General features: G+C 37.3%; 3 protein-coding genes across 4 annotated transcripts; 2 read left to right on the top strand and 1 right to left on the bottom strand.

Moving 5' to 3' along the window:
• The first annotated feature begins 443 nt into the window (after window positions 1-443).
• On the top strand, window positions 444-3,269 carry LOC122055768 (carboxymethylenebutenolidase homolog). Of its 2 annotated transcripts, none has more exons than XM_042617379.1 (3): window positions 444-666; window positions 2,095-2,384; window positions 2,589-3,269. In XM_042617379.1, exons 1-3 carry the CDS (start codon window positions 502-504, stop codon window positions 3,127-3,129), a joined length of 996 nt encoding a protein of 331 aa, XP_042473313.1. In that variant the 5' UTR covers window positions 444-501; the 3' UTR covers window positions 3,130-3,269. The 2 variants fall into 2 exon arrangements, with proteins under 2 accessions (XP_042473313.1, XP_042473314.1); XM_042617380.1 differs by having other exon boundaries at window positions 527-666; window positions 2,084-2,384.
• Window positions 3,270-4,401: 1,132 nt separating this feature from the next.
• LOC122055770 lies at window positions 4,402-5,949 on the top strand. Its single transcript, XM_042617382.1, has 3 exons — window positions 4,402-4,769; window positions 4,872-4,990; window positions 5,572-5,949. Exons 1-3 carry the CDS (start codon window positions 4,431-4,433, stop codon window positions 5,717-5,719), a joined length of 606 nt encoding a protein of 201 aa, XP_042473316.1. The 5' UTR covers window positions 4,402-4,430; the 3' UTR covers window positions 5,720-5,949.
• A 1,544-nt stretch (window positions 5,950-7,493) lies between these two features.
• On the bottom strand, window positions 7,494-8,056 carry LOC122055769 (heat shock factor-binding protein-like). Its single transcript, XM_042617381.1, has one exon. The coding sequence runs from the start codon at window positions 7,965-7,967 to the stop codon at window positions 7,686-7,688; it is 282 nt and encodes a 93-aa protein (XP_042473315.1). The 5' UTR covers window positions 7,968-8,056; the 3' UTR covers window positions 7,494-7,685.
• Window positions 8,057-10,350: the final 2,294 nt, after the last annotated feature.

The following is a 10,350-nucleotide window of genomic DNA, read 5'->3' as shown; positions in this document are numbered from 1 at the left end:
TCGCTTACCTGACTTGAGCGTAGGAGGGTCGTCGCCGGGAACCCCTTCCCGGCCCGACTTCTGTGCGGGTTCACCGGAGGTTCGTGCGACCAGTCGGAGATCCACGTCATCGACCCGGAGAGCGCCACATACCTAGCGTCCGTTGATTCAGCTTTCGGACAGGATTAATTGTCATCCTTTGATATTCTTAAAATAAAATTCTTTAATAATAATGCAAATTTTAAATTGTTTTAAAAATCTTTTGAGTTTGTTCAAATCCCTACCATTCGATTTTTCCACCATTATTTGGAGTTCCAATATGTAATTGTGAACAAAATAGTAATATGCGAAAATTTTAAAGACATTTTCAGAAGAGGAGAAACGGCAGGGGGCAAATTGAAAATATTCAAAAAAAAAAATCTGAATCGGAGGCTTATATTTCTCAAGTTGTGATGCGGCTCCTTGTCCGCTTCTCCAGTCCACTCACAAGCCCTAGCTCTCCGGCCGCAGCTCTCCCCGTCGATGGGCACCGCCTCCGCCGTCCTCACCCTCCTCCCCTTACTCCCTCGCAGAGCACTTGTAGCCTCCTCCTCTCCTGGGCGTACCCGGGCGCTCCTTAGTAGTGGCGGCGTCTCCTCTTCTGTAAGCGGATTGCGTCCACGCTTTCCCCCCTTCTCGCATAGGCCCGTAAGTCGATGCCTTTCATCTCATTTTCTTCGTTTCACGCTCTTATCTCGAACTATTTCATCTAATGTGGGAATATTTCTTCCGATGCTCGAATTTTTTTTCTTCGGTTTTTGAGCATAACCTATCTAGCTCTAAGTTTGAATCAAAGCAATGAATTCTGAATGTTATTTGGCCATAATCTTGTTTAAAACCGGTTTCGGTTGAGAAGGAATTCGAATTTGTGTTTTAAAAAAGAATACTTGAGGATTCTAACTTCAATTCCCATATAGGGTTCTTTAGTCTCAGGAATTCCTGAGAACTGTCAAAAGTTTGATTGGATTTCTAAAGTCCAACTTTTCTGTGATTATAGAATTTTAATTTTCAATTTTCTTGTTTATAGATCTCAGGAAAGTGGTTTAACATCAAAACAAAAACCTTAATTTTCTTGGGTAATCTCTGTTCCCGCCATATACATTATTTACCCAAATATCCTCCAATACTGTTCTGTAATATTGAGTATTGTTATCATCTGCCTCTGTGGTTTCTTAGCTTTTACAACGCGCCCAACATACTTTAAGTTCAAAAATATATAGCAGCAATGATTTCGTAGCCGCTATAACACGATTCAACTCATATCATAATAGTTATGAAACAACTATTGTAATTCATAGTTGCTACAATACTATTTTATTCCTATTCATACAGCTAACAAATTGAATGGATTTAATGTGTCAGAAGTGAATAGTATATTAGAGGATATTTGTATTATTTTACAAGGGAGTTGAGGAGGTTGGATGCCCATTTGATAAAAACAAATCAAAATAGATCATCCCTTAATTATTTGAAAATAAAGGAGCGCCTATTTTTGTCCTTTTTTGTTTCGTTCATGTTTGTTATTTATTGATTTCACATTTTTTGATCTGTAAACAGATGAAACAGAAAGACCGGATCGTGGATTAACAGAAAGATCTCTTAAATTTCAAATACATAACTGAACAATATTTTTTTTATTTGGTTACTCAACTTTAATAATCGTGCCTATACATGTTCATGCATTAGCTTTACTGAGAAGCAGGAAATGCCCACTTAAGCATAATGGAGGATGTTGTTGCAACAATTTATTAGAATAATTGTGTTGACATGATCATGGTTCGAGGGCTCAGTCAGTTATTGAGTCAGCATACATATTGCTCGCAATCGAGTAAATGTAGTCAATGGACTCGAACGAAACAGTTTTTGAAGTTTTTTCGATTCAATTGAAACCCACACATGTTTGAGACCTAATTGAAATATGAATACAAAAATTTGTGATTTTTACGAATCAAATTTCTATCTTTAACAAGTGTGCTAATTGTTCTTTAAAGTTCAACCATTCCGTGTCACATTTCTGTTAATTTACTTGAGATATTACCGTCATATGCTGACTGTAACATTTCAGTTTGGTTCCAGAGGAGATGCAACTTGTATTGCAGGAGAGGCATGCCTCTTGGTCGAAAAGTGACTGGAAAGTCACTTTGCAGTCAAGTGGAACTAGAAGATGATGTTGACGACGAAGCATGTGAGCTTGTTAATGGAGTTGAGCTGGTTATCGGGGAGGGCGAGGACAGTTTCCGCGCATACTTACTGAAGGCAGTGAAGAACAACAATGGAACAGGTGTGCTGCTTCTATCCGATGTACTCGGTTTTGAAGATTCAGCTACAAGGGACTTTGCCTATCGAGTGGCTTGCTATGGCTACAAGTACATTTCTGATTACTCTTAAATACTGCTCAATGCTTCATACGAATGGTGTTTCGTTTGCCATGGCTACAATTTTTGGGAGGATTGTTCTCTTTTAGCTGCTCACATAGGTTGAACTAGCTAAAAGAGAAACTCTGAACCATGATTATCCTTCCAATACATTCGCCTGGGTTTTCTCATTCCTAATAATGCATTGTTTTGCAGTGTTCTTGTCCCTGATTTATTTCGAGCGAATCCATGGAAGCTAAACTGGGCAGTGGATGGGTTCGATTCCTGGTTATCCAAACAATCACCTGAAAGGGTCGCTAGAGATGTTGACGCATGCACAGACTGGATGATTGATGAATTTCTAGCAGCCGGAATCTCAAAAAAACTCGGCGTCATCGGATTCTCTTTCGGCGGTGGACATCTTATAGAAGCCTTATCTCGTGATGAGCAAGCATACTATGGCACCGGCATCTGTTTCTATGGCTCAAACATAGACCCATCCAAAGGGAGCAGCATCAAAACACCGGTTATGTTTGTTTCCGGAGATAACGATCCCTCCTGTTCTGTAACTACACTGAATGAGATTGAGAAGAAGATTCAAGGTTCGAGGGTCGTGATATACCATGGCAGAGGACAAGGGTTTGTGCATCGACCAGAGTCGGAGGAGGAAGATGAAGCTGCAGAGGATGCTTTTTCTATCATGAGGAATTGGTTGCATGATAACTTGCTTGTAAGGGAAACTGAGTTACTTGTGTGAGGCAAGAACACACTACTTTTCACCACAAACAACCTTTCCTCCTCTGTCTGTATTTAATATCTAATCAAACTACAAGTATATAGATGAATAATGTTGGGGAAAAAAAAGATCTAATTGTAGTTTGTTACAGATTGTACCAAGCTGTAAGATTTCACATGGGCTGGACAGGGAAGAAAGATTGTGGATGGGCAAATTATATAAATATAAACCTTAACCTCTGCCACTATTATTTTAATCAACAAAACGATGAAATCACAGGTTTGAATAATTAGGATAAACCCAACTTATAAAAATAACAATAATGATTAAAATAAACACAACTTTCTAGTTTGATTCGCAAATAAATTTTTATCAAACTGCTGGAGAAAATCGGCATTTTACTTTTGAGAGAGAGATTACCCTCATTATTAAGTTTACTAACATCATCTATGCCCAATTTTGTATGAATATTGATTGGGTATTTTCCGAGACTAATAAGAACCTTAATAATAATATATAAAAAAAAATTGATACTCACCAATGGGTCATCATATGCTCCACAATCCATTTGCCCTTTTGCTACTTGGTCTGCATCGACACCTTTTATATGCTCAATGTGAAGAGAGAGATTGAAACAATATTCCACATAATCAAATCAGGATATTGCAGCTTTTTCTTCTCCTGTATTTCCCGTCCTTTGCAACAACAGTGCAATGAATTGAACAAGAGGCTGAAAATGATATGCCAAGTCTATCAACACTCGGCATCCGACAAGTCCAGAAAGATACTTGCCTCATTCGCTCTTTGGTATCTTTCCTTTTTAGCTTACCAACCTAATGCAGATCTACTTCGACCACAGATGGTCCTCCACACTCAGCGGTCTCGTGAACGTTCTATGTCAAAATGATTTAATGCTCACGTTTCTCAATCATGAATCATCACTCACACACTGTTAAAGTAGACCAGGCAAGAGTACCATTGTGCACGAAAGAAGACAGTAGTAATTAATCCATGAAGCAAAACCATGTTATCCATTGTTCACTAACAGCAAAACTAAATCTCCAGTCTTGTGTGAGAATAACCATAGCCAATAGCCACACATATCACTGTCAGTGTCCACATCTGAAAGTGCAGAAACAGATCCAAATCACATATTTTCCCCACATGATGTTTGTTTTTACTGCTATCTTTGCATCCAGTACTTTTGATCTGCTTTTCACCTGCCAGAATAAAGGGAAAAAGCAGTATGCTAAAGCACAATCATCATCTCCATCTACCTAGTCTTGAGAAGCTCAAGTACCAGTCACAGGGCTGTGGAGAAGATGGGCAGCCATGGTGGTGGTGGAGGAAATATGAATTGGGATGGCTCTTCCTACATTTCCCAGTCTTCTAAAGGTTCAAGGAGTTGGTGGAGGAAGAGCGGCAGGGCTCAGGGAGTGTGGGGGGATAGCAGTGTGGGGATGGAGAAGAAGAGGGTGATGGTGGTGGTAGACCAGAGTGGGAAGGCCAAGGAAGCCATGATGTGGGCATTGACTCATGTGGCAAACAAAGGGGACCTCCTCACTCTCCTCCTTTGCCTTCCTCCTCACAGAGTTGGAGACTCTGAGCTGCACAACTTTGCAGACTCTCTTGCCTCACTGTGCAAATCCTCCAAGCCAGAGGCAATTTCTAGACTGTAGCATTGATTACGTGCCAAATTTTGAATAATCAAATTCTTGATTACTTGCTAATTGTCCTTGTTTTACCTGAATTTTGATAAACAGGTGGAAGTGGAAGCACTTGTAATGGAAGGACCAAAGCTGGAAACTGTCCTCAGCCAAGTCAGGAAACTGGAAGCATCAGTTCTAGTATTGAGCCAGAGCAAACCCTCCCTATGTTGCTGGTAAACATCTTTTGCCCCGTAATTATGACTCAAAATTTATCTTTCCCTGCCAACATAGTCAAGGAAAGAGGTCAAGAGTGGCAAACAAGGAAAAAATAATTTATTTTCATCGGCTAGGACAATAGATGTAACATCAGTATATCAACTGTCGTCTCTTTTTCAGAATAAAGAATAATTTAGCACCTTTTAGAGGAAAGTCTTCTGAGTAACTTTTTTTTTTCCGGTTGGGATGAAACAAAAGCAGCATTTCTCATGAATAATTATACAAGCATGTTGTTGGAAGAGGGATAAAGGATAGTCCGGAGCACAAAACTCCCATTAATGCATAGTTCTGGGGAAGAGTCTATTATACGCAATCTTACCCTACTTTGCAAGACCCTGTTTCTGAGACTCGAATCTGTATCTAGGCCACATGGCAACAACTTTCCCGTTGCACCAAGGACAAAAGAAATATTTCTCATGAATAATTATACAAACATATTGTTGGAAGAGGGATCTAGGAATAAAAACGAGTTTAGCAAATTTTTTATTATGATGCTGCCAATCTTTAGATCACTGATTTCCTTTCATGATTGCTACAGTTTGTTTAATACAAGCAGCGAAGACTTCGTAGAGCAGTGCATCGATGAAGCTCAGTGCCTCACATTAGCCGTGAGGAAGCAAAGCATGGGAGTAGGTGGCTACCTGGTCAGCACTAAATGGCAGAACAACTTCTGGCTCCTGGCCTAATTAAAAGAAACCATGCCACATCCTTCTCATAGTTGTCTAACAATGTTAGCATTGTTGTAAGATGAGCTACAATAACAATTGTAGTGCCTGAACTGAGCCAACAGTTAAAACTCTAGTGTGTATGTTTATGGATTGGAGTGTCTTCTGATACAAGATAATAAGTTAATACTCAATCTTGTTGCCCAAAGTCAGGTTAGTCAAAGTCATGTGCATGTCTTAACATCACATATCATAGCACATTATGGACTAATAGCATAATCTCATTGGAATCCTTATATCTACATCAGTGATATCATAAATGTGTTAACAAAAGGAACAATATAAATACAGAAAAGAACATAGAACTAGCCACATGCAAGCATAAGGAGATCTAGTTTAGTTCATTCTTTACCATATTATACGCCCACACATTATTGAATGGTTCTATGAAGCATTGGTGCAATTCTAAAATTTATGCTTTATCTTCCTTGAAACTTACAAGAGCAAAGAGACCCTGTTCAACAGCGAGGTGGTGCATGGAGTTTGTGTTTCAGCCATTAAGGTAGCATAGAGCGCTGAAACCTTATCTCAAAGATAACAACAAAGTTCAGCCTGACCAAGTCACAGAACATCAAACAGCATTAAGAGAAGAGCTGGGTTTCTGAAAATAAGCCCTCAAATAACAGTCAGTTAAGGAAGAATGTGCACTCTGAGGAAAGTAACAAATTAGATACTTACTTGTGTTCTGCAACATTGAATGTAACACCAGTGACTGAATGAATGTGAAATTTTTTTTGGCGAATTTGACAAAAAAAAATCAATAAAAATGATAGTCGAGGAACATACAGGTGGGAATACAACCAGACCACTACTCCAGTTCCTTCAAGTAACATTGCTTGTACATCCAAAATCATGGTTGCAAAAGTTGGATGTAGTATGATGTATTTATGCTACACATGAGAACCCAATCAACTATGGTATCAGAGAGTAAACCAAAACATAGACCACCTTGAGGACAAGGTTCAAACTTTACAAACAGAAGTAAAACTATCAAAGTTTCAAGTAAATGCAACAACTTCAGTATGACAACTCCCTTTTGAAATTGACTATTTCATGAACACATCAGCCGAATTTTTGTTGATGCTAAATCCTTTTAATTCCAAGAAATGCCGGAGAGACTCATGATTTTTTATTAAACACAGCGAACAAAAAGCCAAAGACACATGATTCTGCTTATCATGAAGTTCCAGGCGAGAAATAATACCAGTCATATTTACACAGATAAAGAAAAGACTCTGCTAGTATTGTAGATGTAGCAAATGCAGTTAAAAAAATAGCATAGCAATCAAATAATTGAAACTAAACTAAGTTATGTTATGAAGTTAAAAGAATATCCTCAATAATAGGCACCAGTTAAACCCATATGCATTACTTTAACACTTATTCATGAAAGTAAGCATAGAATATCTGTGAAAAACACACAAAATATGATAAGATTCAAACCAATGGGAAATCCTTATCGGTAGCAACATAAATGAATAGAACAATCTATGAAAAGGAAGAAGCAAGATGACCTGTGGTGATAGACTCAAGAATTTAATTGTCCAAATAACACACCATTATACGGATGACATAGAAATATCCTCCTTTTCCTTCCTTAAGATTTTACCACCGTCCACAGCTTAATCTCAAGCAATTTGACAATACTACATCCTCTGACAATAGAGCATATGAATTATCAAGTGGATGCATGATAATATGAGAGGAACCTATTCTTAAAGGTTACATCAATCAGTAGACTAATAGAAATATTGATTAACAAGTTTTTCTCTACTTCTGAATGGAGTTCATCTCGAAAACACCTGAAATTAGATTGCACACACAGGAAAGCATCCCTCACACAAACTCACAAAAGATAACTCAATAAGACAACTGCAATATGTCACTGTTGACCTGATCCATACAATGTCATCAACATGTGGCTCGCTCATGAAGATTCGTCAGAAGGCTTGCTTTCTTCCGGATCCGACTTCACCGTGGGTTCCGCGTCCATCTCAGCTTTGAGGTCAATGATGCTCTTCTCCAGTTCATCGATCTTGCTCCCCATCTCATCTATCTTTGCAACTATGCCCTCGGACATCGCCTGGAACCTGTTCTGCATCTGCACGAGAAGGTTTTGGACGAACGCCGTCATATCGGCGGTGCTCTGCGCTGATCCTTCGGATTCATGATCGCCAGTCTTCGGGGCGACGGGATTCGAGGAAGCCATGGCCACAACCCTAGATTTCTCAAACGGGAGGAGGCTCTAGCTGTTCGCTCGGCCTCGTCGACACCGCCAAGATTTGAGCGGAAGTGGAGGGTACAGAAATCGAAGCCCGGTCCAAATAACGGCCCATTAGTTGGTCTGTCCGGTTCGCAGAGCCGGTTTATTAGACATAGGGTAACTGGTTAAGGGAGGGTAATAGATGGGATTCAGATCAAATTTTATATCTTTTCTTCTATAGGATAGAATATCTATTCTTATATAGAATATTTTTTATATTAATAATTTTTTAACAAATTAATATCACATTAATATATATATATATAATTAAAAAAATAAATTAAACATTTATATAGCTTACTCCTAACCAATAAAAATAATTCTTACATTTTAAGAAAATAAAATGTTATATATATATATATATATATGATTTTGATATAATGCAGCGACACGTACAGTACATGCTTGTACATGTCATGCAAAAAATTTTTTATTTTGATTAAAAAAATAAATAAAATATATTAATTTTAATTTAAAAAATAAATAAAATATATTTTTTTACGATTTTATTAATAAGGTTCAGGCATCTTGATTGGGATATAATTTTTCAATTAATTTTTTTTTAAGATTTTATCTCTAGGGTTTAGATTTTCCAATTGGATTATAGTATTTAGTTAAAAAAAATTAAAAATGAAATAAATTTAAATATTTACGGAGTATTGTAATATGTTAATGGTGTTGGAGTGTATACTGAAAGCCTAAGCTTTGTAAACATTCATTATGAATAAAGAATCACATTTGGTCAAATTGTCTACATTTAGTTGTAGTTGTTCAATTAATTTATATTGTAGATAACATAGTATGTGGTGTCACATGCATAAGATAATGTTATCAGTACCTTATAAATTATAAACAGTAGCTCACGACCAAAATGGAAAGGAACAAATCATTAGAAGGTCGTAGTGTAATTAGGTATTAGTTTATCTTGACTATATAATTACACTAGTACACTCAGAGTGCATTGAGTAGGACCATATGCGGTCGTTTCTTTTATACTGACTTTATAAAGGAACAAAGACTTCAGTTATTATGGAAGTGTGTGCTCTTAATCCTAATATAATAACAAGCATATATATTTGATATTTATCAAAGGGTGAGATTTAGTTCGATGAATCAATAAGCCCGATAAGTTGGGAAATGATATCACTTATAGTGTGTTGTTGATTATAGAAGGAAACTGTGTCCTAGAGATACTAGGTTGATAATGTCCTCAAGAGGAGCTCATAAGGATTGTCATGTTAAACCCTGCAGGTGGACTTAGTCCGACATGATGATAAGGTTGAGTGGTACTACTCTTGGACTAAGATATTAATTAAATGAGTTGTCCGTAACTCACTTAATTAGTGGACATTCGATATCTTAAACACGGGGAGACTAACACACTCATAATAAGAAGGAGCCCAAAAATGTAATTTGGGATTGGTGCGGTAGTTCAATAATAGTTCTCTAGTGGAATGAATTATTATTGATAAAATTAAGTTGTGTGTTAGGGGCGAACACGGGATGCTTAATTTTATAGACCAAAACCAATTCCTCCTCTCGGTCCCTATCGTAGCCTCTTATTTATAGAGTCTATACCCACCTATACCCACCTTCTATACCCACCAATAGGGGGTCGGCCAAGCTAGCTTGGGAACCAAGCTAGGGCCTGCCTAGGTATAAATTGGGTGGCCGGCCCCAAGCTAGTGGGGGCCGGCCAAATTAAATAAAAAAAGAATTTTAATTTTAATTTTTATTATGTGGAAGAAATAATTTATTAAAGAGAATTACAATTAAAATATCTCTCTTGTAAAAGATCTATAAAAGATTAAAGAAAGATATTAGATCTCTTTCCTTATTTGTAGATTGGTGAGATATTTTATTTTCTCTTTAAAATTATCCACATGTTGATAAAATTAAAATTATAGAAATTTCTTTTTATCAACCATGAAGAGATTTTTAAAGAGAAATTTTAATTTTTTAAAATTTCCGGAAACAAATTAGGAAGTTTTAATTGTTGATTAAAACTTGTTTAATTTATCTCTTTTAATGTGGCCGACCATTAGAGATTAATTGGGGAAATTTTATTTTATTTTTCTCAATTAAATCATGTCAAGGGAATTAAGGAAATTTTATTATAATTAAATTTCCTAATTTGCCTAGGCCAAGGAATATAAAAGAAAGGGTGAGGGTGCCTTCATGAGATACAACCTCTATTATTTCTCTCCCTCTTTTATTCCTTGGAGTGGCCGGCCATCCTCTTCCTCTCTTCCTCTTTGTGGTGGTCGAATCTCTCAAAGGCTTGGAGCTCTTGTGGCGGCCGGATACTACTTGGAGAAGAAGAAGAAGA

The sequence above is a fragment of the Zingiber officinale genome, chromosome 3B (assembly GCF_018446385.1).
Source record: "Zingiber officinale cultivar Zhangliang chromosome 3B, Zo_v1.1, whole genome shotgun sequence".
In the NCBI taxonomy this organism is placed as follows: Eukaryota; Viridiplantae; Streptophyta; class Magnoliopsida; order Zingiberales; family Zingiberaceae; genus Zingiber; species Zingiber officinale.
The sequence above is the reverse complement of the archived record's forward strand: the minus strand, read 5'-3'. Positions and strand labels throughout refer to the sequence as shown.